Genomic DNA, 13,253 nt, shown 5'->3' on the forward strand with positions numbered 1-13,253 from the left:
CCAGGTCAAACAGGCTCATGATGCAGTGCCATCAGCCCCAGGGCACTAACAGCCTCCAGCGCTGGACAGTCACGCATCATCACGGGGCGGGGGGCCTGGAGCGGCTGGGGAGCAGGCGGCTCTCAAGGGGTGCATCCAGAGGGCGGGCAGGGCGGGAGAACGTGTGTGGCTTACCCAAGCACATTCAATTACGACTTTGCTTTGGACAAGGAACAAATGTGTGTGGCTCTCAGAGGGTGGGAGGCGGAGGTGCTGAGGAGTGTGTACAAAGTGTGTGCTCCAACCTGAGTGCGCACCCCGAGCCGGCTGGAAGCCCCGCCCTGTTGCTGGCAGCCATGGGTGTTCAAAGGCTGGGACTACTGGGTAAAACAAGTGCGCCCCCTCTGACTCCCCCTCATGACTATGAGAACACAGCTGCCTTTAGCCGTGAACAGCCACAGCCTTCCGTCTCCAGACTTGCTGATCCTCCTAACCCGCCTGTGTGTTTCCAACACTGAATATTCTCACCTTCACAGAAGCTTAGGGGAGAATGCTCACCATTTTTCTCACGATTTCTTTCAAAAAGAGTTACAATGCTTCTGCCTCCCTACTCCCACAGACCTGGTGCTATCCGGTGCTTGTTAAGAGAAGAATCTGCCTGGAAAGTAGACCATACAGGCACTGTGGCCATATTGCCTGGACAAGAGGGGCGTATGCCGGGTAACAGAGGGACACACAGATGCCCCAGGACAGTGGCGGCCAGTGGAGCACAAGAGAAGACAGAAGGAGACCACAGGCAGCCACAGCCCCACTGAGGGCAGCAGACAGCTCAAGAGGCACACACGCCTGTGCCCTGTGTACACTCCCTTGAGGGCTTCCCAAGCACTACTCGCACACCCACCCAAAGCATGCTTTTGCTATGCTGGGACGCACGCCAGAAAAGAAGACAGTCTAAGTCTGGATTTGAGTACTGGTGCATCTGGCCAGTCTGACAGAAAGGCCCCTGGCAGCCAGGAGGGCACCCGGACACCCCGGGGCAGTCCCTGGAGCATGTGTCAGCCCATTTCTCCAACCCGGGAATCAGACGGCCCTGACGGGCTTCTGCTCGCCTTTCAAATTACACTCAGGAAACACTGGCCACAGACAAGCACGTGACGACCTCCAGCAGTGAGTGACCAAACCTGCATTTTCATTTTCTGACTTTATCTCTGCTGAGGGGCTACTGTCTACAGAGGCTTCATAGCTAAAGGCTCCTGCAATTCCTTACTTTGTTGAAACTTCAGAATCTAACAGGAAACAGAACACGGAAGAGAAACCCATTCCTGAACAGGAGATGGCAAAGTACAAGGTGCTTGGGATTCCTTGAACAAATCTGACCACATTCTCCAAATTGCATCTCCTGTGATGTCTCCCAGAGCCGGGTGGACATATCCCACAGGGCTGTGTAACCCGGGGTGGTCAGGAAGACGTGAAGTTGGAAACTCGACTGCCAGGGTCCAAATCCACCCAGCTGGTGACCTCAGGGACTCACCCTTGCCGCACTCTGCCCAGCCCCCATCTAGGGAGAGCAAGCAGCACCACTCGCATCACAGGGGGTTTGCCTCGAGGAGTGAATGAGCTCATCCGCCCTCCGTGCTCAGCAGTCCTGGGCACAGGGAAGGCCCTCCTTCCACGTGCATGAGGTCAGCTTCTATAACGGAACGAGACTGTATTACACATCATCCTAAGATAGACTTCAAGGTTTAAATTGTTGCCGACAGATGCAGCCCCCAGTACCCACAAACAGGCCCTGAGACAGGCTTCTGAGGCAACTTCTAGCAACAGATCACAAGAGACAGACACGCCAATTCAAATTCCACACTCATAGCAAACAATTTCCTACAGGTGATTCAAAAGATGACAATGTGACTCAAAAATTAGCTTTTCCAAACTGAACAAGCAAAAACTGCAGGGGAGAAAGGCAGGCAGGCAGAGGCCACCCTCGTTACACAGCTAACAAAACGCCACCTAACGACGGCTCATGCTTCTTGTCTGCAGATTGTGGCAACTTCACTCAAAGCCACCTCACTTCACTTCTGCTTCGTGGCTTTCAAAGTGGAATGTAACTTTTCCTCAGACCCAGAGTAAAAATTTCTGGACGAACTAAGCAAATTGTTACCAGAAATGCAATCTTACACAAATGCTATTTCAGGGTAATCAGAAAACACAGAACATCTGGGTGGTATTTGCTAGCACAGAGAGGTCACCTTACTTACAGCCCAGCCACGCGGGGACTCGAGCCTGCATCTGGAACTGCAAACAGAGACCACTGCCTCGCTGTAGGTCCCAGCACGCTGGATTTTTATGTCTGGTTGGGAATGCTTCTAGAAGTGCGACACCACAGCGGTCTTTGGTCTTGCTCAGAGGTCCCAAGCCACAGGTGTTCTGATGCACACAGTAATTCCAAACTGGACTGAATTCAATTCCCATGGGTGGGCCCTGTCCCTGTTTACATGATAGGCCCTTAGCAGTGCTTTTTATAAGTCCTGGGCCAGGCGCATCCCCACAGAGAAGACAACAAAAGACAAATGAGGTAAACGGCTGCCTCCCTCCCTCACTGATGAAGTGCAGAGACCCGGAGGTCGGAACACGAAGACAGCCACATTCAGGAATTCATCTAATTGGCTTGGTGGGCTGATTTCAAGTATCTAGTCTCAGTAGATGTGTCTAATGGTCACTCATTTCTTAGGACTGCTGAGTGACTTACTAACATTCACTTACAGAGACATAAGAAGACAGAGAATGTCTACGCATGTTCTTGTATCAAAGTATGAACTAAAGTCCCCACTGTACAGTATTTTGAAAAAATTAATAATATCTGTTGACAGCTTGGTTTTCTTTACATAAAAAGAAATAAAATTGCTCAGTGCAATGTTGAAAGAGGAACTAGTTCTACCGAAGTATGTTTAATGAATACTTATATACACACAGAGACACACGCTCTTCTGTACACACGCGCCCCACAGGGACTTGCCGCTGGCCACTGCTCTTCCTCTTTCAGTCTTTCATTCCTCCTGGGAGATTCTATTTCACTTACAAATTAAGCCTGAGTCTAGGGCCAAACAAGGGAACACTGGGGCAGGGTTCCTAAGGCGTCAGACCACGCGTCACTCCAAAGGCGTTAGGTTTTAGGCACTGGTGAGGACATACTAGCTGCGTTAGGGTCCACACGTGATTAGTGAGTGTCCCGCTCACACGACTCCGGCGAGCACACCCTTGTGTCCAGTCTCTTCCTGGGGACACAAGCACAAGGCGTCTGGCAGGGAACTCACTTCCTGGGTGGGCACCCCGGTGTTCTCCTGGATTAGTCTCTCCGCAGATTCTGGGGAGCCCCCCCTCCACGCTGCAGGGCAGTGCCGCTGGGAGACATCCCACAGGGAGGCACATGGAGGAGGGAAAGCCAGGACAGACGGCGGGAGGGCGTCCTCCTGCGGGCCCGCTTCCTGGACGCCTCTGTTGGAGAGCACTTCCTTCTCTTTGGAATTCCGCCACTTCATCCTTCTGTTCTGAAACCAAATTTTCACCTATGGGCAAAATAAGTGGACAAAGTGATGACTTATTCCAGGTTATTTCAGTTGGGCATTTTACATTGCACTTGGCTTCTACTACCCCCTCTTGAGAATACTGATTTTGAGAGCCAACCTCACGAAGTCCTTGTGGTTTTTCAGGTATCTGAGCAATGACTTCAGTATGACACCCACAAACACACTTCTGAAACATCTGAAAGTCTGGTATCTTTCAAGCTGATTTAACTCTTTTACTTTTCAATTTTTAAAATTTATTTGAGATATAGTGCAGAGACAGACATATAGACAGATATATTCCATCCAATGGTTCACTTCCCAAATGTCCCCAACAGCAGGGGTGCGCTAGGGCCTGAGCCAAGTCCCCCACATGGTGGCAGGATCACACTATTTGGGCCATCACTGCTGCTCTCCAGGGTCGACAGTGGCAAAAAGCTGGACTCAGAAGAATGGAAACCAAATGACATGGGCACTTTTTTTTTTAAGATTTACTTTATTTATTTGAAAGTCAGGGTTATATAGAGAGAGGGAGAAACAGAGAGAGACAGATCTTCCATCCGCTGTTTTCACTCCTCAAATGGCCACGAAGCCCAGGCTTGGCCAGGCCAGAGCAAAGCCAGGAGTTTCATCCAGGACTCCCACATGGGTTCAGGGGCTCAAGCTCTTGGGCCATCTTGTGCTGCTTTCTCAGGTGCATTAGCAGGGAGCTGAGTCTGAAGTCGAGTAGCAGGGACATGAACCAGTGCCAATATGGGATGCTGGCGGTGCCTGCAGAGGCTTAACCTGGTATGCCACAATGCTGGCCCCAGGACACTAGGCCACACTCTCATTCTAACTTTAAACCTCATTTTGTTTGTGCTAAATTATTTATTTCAAGACAATGTTCTGAGGAATAACAGCATCTGAGTGTTTATTTGCTACTAGGCAGGGTGGATTCTCTGATCTGATCCTCATGGTGGCTACCTGATACCATCACGGCACAGTAGGAAACCATGCTCACGGTCAACAGCCGGGTCAATGGCCATGCTCAGCCCGAGCCCACGTCTGTGCAACTCCAGGCTCTGGTCAACAGATCACAGCAGGGCCTTCTGAGACCAGATGAAAGGCAGATTTCAGAATGCTTTGATAAAGTGCATGCTTTATACAGACTCCAAGTTTTGATTACTTCCAGGATTTATCAAACCATGATAATTAGGCTCAATAAATAATTGGTTGTAATTAAGCCAAAAGTGCTTATGATGTCGGTCCCTGACTTAGGCCAGCTTCCCCCACAGTCCCAGAAGCCCCTTTATCCACAGTAGGGTCGACTATGCCTGGGAAGGCTCCACACAGTTTCCTGACTCCCTAAGCACAGCCACCCTACTTCCTCTCGGCTACCCTGCACCCTCATCCTAACCATTTAGCAAACAAAAAGTCGAAAACATCCTACCTAAGAAATAAGTGACATTCAAGTGTATCAACCCACGATTTCTCTCAGTGAAGGAAAACATTCTCTCTTAGGTGGTCTTTGAAGATTAACAGAACAATTTCTTCATTCTTTCAACTTGATTGGCAGTGTTCAAAACATGGGCAAAAGAAACCAGCCCAGACAATCAAGAGTGGGAGATGGCAACCCCAGGCACGAGGCTGCGCACGAAGCTTTTCACCAGAAGACGGGAGGAGTGCACACCAGGTGCTGCTTCTGTCCGTGGCTTCTCCCAGGGACCAGGGGTTCCCAAGGGATCTTCCAGGAGATGGCAGTTTGTCCTCACTGGTGATTCTGGCCTTTCTATCACACGCATTGCTTTCATCTTTCCCTAGCTTTCCCAAGTATCCAGAGACATTTCGAGTGATAGCACAACAGAAAAAATAAAAAGCCATCAGAGGAGTTCCCCACAATTAACAGCGTGGGGACAAATGCATACATTTGGGGGAAAATACACAAGCTGTATCTCTCCACAAATATGAAAGCAAATTCCAGATGCACTAAATACCTAAACATAAAAGGCAAGTCTATGAAAGTTCTACAAGAGCAGGATTTTTTTTTTTTTTTTGACAGGCAGAGTTAGACAGTGAGAGAGAGAGAGAGAGAGAAAGGTCTTCCTTCCATTGGTTCACCCCCAAATAGCCGCTACGGCCGGCGCACTGTGCCAATCAGAAGCCAGGAGCCAGGTGCTTTCTCCTTGTCTCCCATGCAGGTACAGGGCCCAAGCACTTGGGCCATCCTCCACTGCATTCCCGGGCCACAGCAGAGAGCTGGACTGGAAGAGGGGCAACCAGAACAGAATCTGGTGCCCCAAACGGGACTAGAACCTGGGGTGCCGGCGCCGCAGGCAGAGGATTAGCCTAGTGAGCCACAGCACCGGCCAGGATATTTTCTAAAGTGTAGCACAGAACACAGAGGCCACAAGGCAAAGACATGTCTGACCACTTGACAGTGAAAATTTCTGGACAAATAATCAGGCTGTAGCCCTATGGAAAGGATGCAGGCTGCCCAAAAGAATTACAAAAAGGGACTCGAAGAGATATTGGTACTTTCACATTCACTGCAAAATCAATCTTAACAGTGAAAAACTGTCAGCAGCCGAGTGTCCAGTGCCTAGGGCACACGAAACGTAGCCACTATACAGGGAATATCACACAGCCTTAAGAGAAAGGCTATCCTGACACCCTGAGGATGAACCTTGAGGGCGTGGTGCCACGGGGAACAAAGCAAAAGGTGCACGACTCCGTCATGAGACACCCCCCCCCCCCAGGACTCGTCACGGGAACAGAAAGCAGTGGGGAGCTTTCCAGGGGCTATCAAAAGGGGAAATGGGGGGGTTACTCTTAATGGATACAGAGTTGCAGTTTTGGAAGCAAAAAAAAAAAAAATTCTAGAGATGGATGATGTTAATGGTGTCATGCCATGCGAATGAACTCTGTGTGACTAAACACTTTTCAAACAGGTTAAAGTGGTAATCATTATTTACCACACTAAAAGGAGTTTGCCACATCTGTAGTGAGAAAATGTTTCTGTCAATAAAATTCCAAGTATTTTAATTAACAGCCTAAATCACTGCTACACATCAACAAAAAGACAACTTAATTTAAAAAGAAAACGAATATAGCCACCTTCACAGATACAAAAGGACAGGAAAACCATGAATGGCCTTGCAAATTCTGGTCATTAGGAAAACTAAAATTAAAAAATTGGCCGGTGCCACGGCTCACTAGGCTAATCCTCCGCCTTGCGGCGCCGGCACACCAGGTTCTAGTCCCGGTCGGGGTGCAGGATTCTGTTCTGGTTGCCCCTCTTCCAGTCCAGCTCTCTGCTGTGGCCCGGGAATGCAGTGGAGGATGGCCCAAGTGCTTGGGCCCTGCACCCCATGGGAGACCAGGAGAAGCACCTGGCTCCTGCCTTCGGATCAGCACGGTGCGCCGCCGCAGCGCGCCGGCCGTGGCGGCCATTGGAGGGTGAACCAACGGCAAAGGAAGACCTTTCTCTCTGTCTCTCTCTCTCACTGTCCACTCTGCCTGTCAAAAAATAAAAAATAAATAAAATAAAAAATTATGAACACCATCACCTAGTGTCTGCACAAAGGGACTTTGTTAACAAAAGGGAAGTAGTTCAGCATGCAATCTGATACAATACTGTACTGGGGGTGGGATTTTTAATCTGTCACAACTGAAAATGGATGGAGAAAGTGTATGGCCCAGCAGGTGAGGAGCCTGCATTTCACACTGGAGTGCCCGGGGCAGGTCCTGGTTCTGTCCCGATCCAAACTTCTAACATGCACCCTGGGAGGTGGTGGTGATTCCTCACATAGCTGAGTCCCTGATGCCCAAGTGGGAGACATGGAGTGCATTCCTAGCCCCCAGGTTCAGCCTGCCCAGTTCCAGCCATAAAGGCATTTGGGGAATGAACCAGCAGATGGGAGCTATCTCTTTCTCAAATAAATAATAACAATAGTAATAAAATATGTAACAGCTATATGAACCTTAATATAAATCCCACTTCTAGTTCCCTAGCTTACAAAAATAAAGTGCATGAAGATATGTAACGGTGAAAACTGGAAGCAACCTAAAGTTCACTGGTGACACACCCAGGTACTTGTTTACTACGAGGCAGAGAAAGGATGAAGTCAGCCTGGATGCGCTGGCGTGGAAGGGGACAAGCAAAGCCCAAAACAACCCATCGTGAGCAGCAGCGCTCTTGGAAGTGGTGGCTATGCCCCATCAGTGGGATGGATAAACCGTGACACCACCCAGCAGACAGCACAAGTGAGCTACTGCCACAAGACACATGAGGAACTGCATCAAGTTCATGCTGTGGGCCAGAAACCAGAACATGTACGGAATGCCAGGAAAACAGGCACAGCTACTCAGTGCTGTTAGCAATCTCTGGACAGAGCAGTGAGGGCTGGGGGTGGACGGCTGGGGCCTTCTGTGTGCTGGTTTTCCCAGAGATTGCGCTGCTCTCCAAACAGCTGCAAAGGACGACCCCATTTTCATCCAAATACACACATTCTGGGTCCCAGCTCTGTCACTGACACAGACAGGTAACAAAAGCAGCTACCATCATAGGGTCTGTGTGAGGCTCAAACGACAGAATGTCTGGGCACGTGGCAAGTGTCAGGCAAGTGTGTGTGCTACCTGTGCACATATAAGACACATAAATTCATGCTTAAAAGAACATGTGATGTGCCTCCACATGTAAGTAAAAGCCACACGTAAATGACAGCAGTGCCCAAGGAGGGGAGTAACCAGGGTTGCCATTTCCGACTTCCTCATTTCCCATTAGATTGGATTTACCATGGTAAATACTGTGCGTTAAGTGTGCAGTGGATATGTACGTGGAAATAAGAAACTGTGCGGTTACTTCTAAGATGCTCCACAAGTCCATTCAGACTAAAAGGCATCCATTCCTGCGGCAACTGGCTTCTGAACATGGACTGGTTACAGTGTGAAACTGTGTGCCCGTGGACGGGAACTGGAGTCCGCATACGCACGAGAAACGCTGGCTTTGCGGGAGGTAGGGCTATTATCCACCCCCACCCCCGCCCCGCCAACCTGTTTTCGTATGGTTGCTGTATTCTCCTGATGGGAGTCTCCTTGGAGGAACGTGACCTGGAGGACTGGAGCTCTCACGCCTCCTCTGAGCACCATCATGGAACCGCCATGTTCTACCTGTTCACACCTGCAGTACCACACACTGCACCTCCCCCACCCACCTGTCTCCTGCCCTCTGCCTGGGGGCTTCTCCTCCAAGCTCTGAGGGGCAGCAAGGCCTGGGAGCCTGTGAGGCCCTCACTGGGCCACAGTTCCACCAGGGCAATGGACCATCCCACACCACCCTCTTGGATCTGGTGACTCACATTAGGCTCCATGGGGCACAGAGTTTGAGATCTGCACACTCAGCTCACCACATGACAGCCTGTAACATACGGGCTCCGCATGTCACACGCCATAGTCTTATGATATCATCTAACTTTCTGTGCGCTTGCATTGGTGTGCAAGCAGCTGGGCGCACAGAGTGTTGTCCCCAGTATTCATCAACGCTCCCTCCCCTGCTCACTAGCATGTGACCATCAAGAGAGCTTCTGCCTTATCTGTCATACACACAAAATCACTGGGACACACACAGAACTCCTGTTTCCTCCTGGTTTTGTAAGAAACTGAGGCACAGAGCAACCAGGTATGGTAAAGACTCATCAACAGCACACAGGCCACAGACAGGGATGTGGGCCACACACCCTCAGCCTCTCAACAAACAGCTCCCTACTACCGAGAAGGTGGGCAGCCATGGGCGAGACCACTTCCCTGGGGGAGGAAGGGTGGGGAAGAAGAGTGTCCTCCCACCAAAGCCGGCTGCAGCGAGGCGCAAAGTTCAAACCAGGTCTCCCGCAGCGAGCAGCAGCAGACACGGCCAGAAAGACAGGGCCTCTGTGGGCCCTTCAGTCCCTTCGTGCCAATTCAGAAACTCCAGGAACCCCCGCCTGGAAAGCAGAGAACCTGCCGACGCCAGCTGCCACCAAGCCCTCCGGTCAGAGGCCCTTGCACAGTGAATGCTCTGTACAACTGTGCACGGCAGCTCAAGACTCCAGAGAACACTACTCCACAGTCAGGCTGCCTGGGTGGGGACCAGCTCCACAGCAGCTCTGGCACAGGACACCTGGTCTATGTTCAGTTCTCTCTACTTCTTCATCTTCAAAATGGGTACGGAGGCTGGCATTGTGGCATAGTGGGTAAATAGGGGCAGCAGTTCAAGTCCCGGCTGCTCCACTTCCGATCCAGCTCCCTGCTAATGGCCTGGGGAAAGCAGAGGAGGATGGCCTAAGTGTCTGGGCTACTGTCACCCAGGTGGGAGACCAGAAAAAGTGCCTGTCTTCAGCCCAGCCCAGCCTTGACCACTGAGGCCATTTGGGGAGTGAATTGGTGGATGGAAAGTTCCTCTCTCCCTCTCTCCCTCTCTCTCTGTAACTGTGAATTTCAAATAAATAAATCTTTTTTTTAAAAAAAAAGAACGAAACTCAATTTAAAAAAGCAGATATGGTTCTGGTGCTTATTTCACACCATGACGACAGGGAGGATCAGTCAATGGGCTTTATGGTGTGAGTTGCTTTTAGCAGGCCAAACTTTCAATATAGCACAAAGGCACTTCAAAAGTGTTTTTGGAAAATAAAATTTAAAAATAAGTAGTAAAAAAAATTGAAATCCATGTATGGAGAGATCTTCAAAAAGTTCACAGAGGGTCAGACATTTGGCACAGCAGTTAGGATGCCAACCTGGACATTCATGTCCCAGATGAAAAGGCTAGATTCAAGTCCTAGCTCCACTCATCCCAGCTTCCTGGTGATGCACACCTTGCGACACAACATGGCACGACATGAGATGACATGACACGACATGAGATGACATGGCACGACATGAGATGACATGACACGACATGAGATGACATGGCACGACATGAGATGACATGGCACAATGGCGAGTTATAGCTCAAGTGCTTGGGTCTGTGCTACCCATGCGGGAGACCCAGATGGAGTTCCCAGATTCTAGCTTCAGCCTGGCCAAGCCCTGGCTGTTCCAAACATTTGGAGAGTGAACCAGCAGAGGGGAAATCTCTGTCTCTCAGCCTTTCAAATAATTTTTTTAAAAAATTCATGGAAAATACGCATTATGGAAAAACGAGGCATGGATTTCAACCTTTCGAAGTTCCTTCACGTTCTGTACCCTTAAGTTCAGAACGTCTGATTCACGTCTCATGAAGCAGCAATGCACAACCATGATGTGCGTGTGTCGCCATGTGGAGTGACGTTCACTACTGGACACAGAAGAGCACCAGCTAGTGACGTCCGTTAAGCACATTCCTGAGTCTACCATGCTTTCACTCTGAACTGGAAAGGAAGGGGAGGATGAGAGACGCTCCCACTTTTGTGACGGATTAGTTTGTTTCTGCAAACTGAGCAAACAACATAGGAAATAAAGTTTGTACCTAAGCTTTTCTCTTCATTTGGAAAAAAACCCTAGTGGCAAAAACCCGGCTCTCAGCAAACAGACCCATTTCCACACAGAAACCAGGATACACACTTCCACCCATTAAAACAGCGTGAAAAGAACCCCGAGGACGCTCGGGGTTCAGCACTGAGCAAGTGAGGCGGTTTCTGGTGCTCATTCAGCACTCGGACAGCGAACAGCTCTCTGCCCACTGGTACCTGAGACTCCTTGAGCCCCAAGGTGGCAGCCAGCTTTTTCCGGTCAGTTTTGCTGATGTATTTCTGCTTCTGGAACATCTTCTCCAGGGCCTTCCTCTGGTCCTCAGAAAAGACAGCTCTTCTTAAAATGCCCCTGCGGGCTTTGGAGTTGGAGTCCTGCGTCAGGACTGGCAGCACGTTCTCTTCTCCTAGGGCAGGAAGGAGACAAAAGCCAGACAGCGTCACAGAGAAGCCCCGCTCCGCCTGCAGCCGAACTGGCACCAGCTCACCTCTGAGCTCTGCACACCCGGAAGCCATGTCCCTTAGCCTCCTTTTGGTTATGGGCCCCTTTGTAATCTAAATAAATACTTGCCACTCCCAACTTGTGCTCTGTGGCACAGTCCACAGTCACAGGTCCCAGAAGCCCAGGTAGAACACACAGCAGGTGATGTGAACACATCTCCAATTCCCCACCTTCTTATTCATTCAAATCCTTTTGTCAACAAATTTGTGAGTACTTCACCAGGCGCCAAGCCCCCTGCTCAGTCATCCAGATGGAGAAATAAAACAAACGTGTGTCGTCACCCCGACTGCCTGGAAGATCTTACGGACAAGCATCCCTAAGCTGGGAGCTTTGGGAGCACAGGACAAAAGACCTGACCTGAGTCTAGGATGCCGGGGCCAGCTTGCAAGAGCCAGCAGATTAACTCTAAGAGCCAAAGGCAGGACTGGGGGACCGTGAAGGCTGCCCCAGAGGGCCCTGGCTGTGGGCTCCTGGAGAGCAGGCACAGTCACTCTCTCATCTGCCTCCCCACAATGCATCCAAACCCAGCCCCCACGTTCTGGGAGCCACAAGCACTCGTCACTCATTTGGTGTCTCAGGCATGGCAGGCAGCACCACAGCCCCCCCCCCCCCGGGTGTCCTACCGATGCCCCACAGCCCCTGCATGTGTTGCACTGCACACAGGGGAGCCAAGACGCCAAGCTCCCATCCTGACTGTCCAGTTAGTCCAGGGGAGGCAGAAAGAGAGAGGCAAAGCTGGGCTGACATCAGAGCTAGATCTGCAGATGTATGTGCCTCATGTTGAAGCAGGAAGAGGCCGTGGGCCAACGACTGGGGCAGCCTCAGGAAGCCAATAAAGTGCATGGACACAGATTCCCCCCAGAGCCTCCAGCCGCCTCCTGGGTGTTAGCACTGCAGACCTGTTCAGGCTGCCACCGTCTGCACATACGAGGGAGGCAGTGAGGATGTGTGGTTCTCAGACACACAGTCTATGGTAGTGATCTGCTCCAGCAGCAGCAAGAAACCAGCACACTGGGCACGAGACCCTCCCAGGCCACTGCTGAGAAAGCCAAACAGCACACAGCCCTTGGCCGAGAGCTACCCCTCCTCCCGGGAGAACGGACACACTGTGGCCCAAGAACAGACACAACTCCATGGCCCAAGCACTAGGAGAGCAGCATGTGTGAGTTATAGCTGTGCCTGGCACACGGGCACTCAGGAAACCCTGAGCTCAGAGCAAACAGGCAGGCACAGTCACATCTAAAACAACACATGGGCTGGCACTGGGGTGAAGCAGGTAAAGCCAACATCCCACAAGGGTGCTGGTTCATGTCCCTGCTGCTCTACTTCCGATCCAGCACCCTGCTAATGCCTTGGAAACAGCAGCGGAAGACGGGCCAGTGCCAGGGCCACTGCACCCATGGGGGACTGGAAGAAGCTCTTGGCTCCTGGCTCCAGCCTGGTCATTGCAGCCATGTAGGGAGTAAACCAGCTGATGGAAGTGTACCTGCTCACTCGCTCGCTCTCTTACTCTTTCAAATAAATAAATAAATCTTTTAAAAAATTTTAGGGGCAAGCACTGTGGCATAGCAGGTAAAGCTATGGTCTGCGGCCGGCGTTGCGGCTCGCTAGGCTAATCCTCCACCTTGCGGCGCCGGCACACCGGGTTCTAGTCCCGGTCGGGGCGCCGGATTCTGTCCCGGTTGCCCCTCTTCCAGGCCAGCTCTCTGCTGTGGCCAGGGAGTGCAGTGGAGGATGGCCCAAGTGCTTGGG

The 13,253-nt window shown here is 50.9% G+C and overlaps 1 protein-coding gene across 1 annotated transcript in view; it reads right to left on the reverse strand.

Annotated features, from left to right (window-relative positions):
• Nucleotides 1-1,509: 1,509 nt before the first annotated feature.
• DBX2 (developing brain homeobox 2) overlaps nucleotides 1,510-13,253 on the reverse strand; it is a 34,439-nt gene continuing 22,695 nt past the window's right edge. Inside the window, exons 3-4 of the mRNA XM_051850990.2 lie at nucleotides 11,219-11,406; nucleotides 1,510-3,542 (exon numbers count right to left, since the gene is read on the reverse strand). Of these exons, the coding sequence (XP_051706950.2) occupies nucleotides 3,210-3,542; nucleotides 11,219-11,406 (521 nt within the window). The 3' untranslated portion in view covers nucleotides 1,510-3,209. The remainder of the gene's footprint in view (nucleotides 3,543-11,218; nucleotides 11,407-13,253) is intronic.

The sequence above is a fragment of the Oryctolagus cuniculus genome, chromosome 9 (genome assembly GCF_964237555.1).
Source record: "Oryctolagus cuniculus chromosome 9, mOryCun1.1, whole genome shotgun sequence".
NCBI classification, from domain to species: domain Eukaryota; kingdom Metazoa; phylum Chordata; class Mammalia; order Lagomorpha; family Leporidae; genus Oryctolagus; species Oryctolagus cuniculus.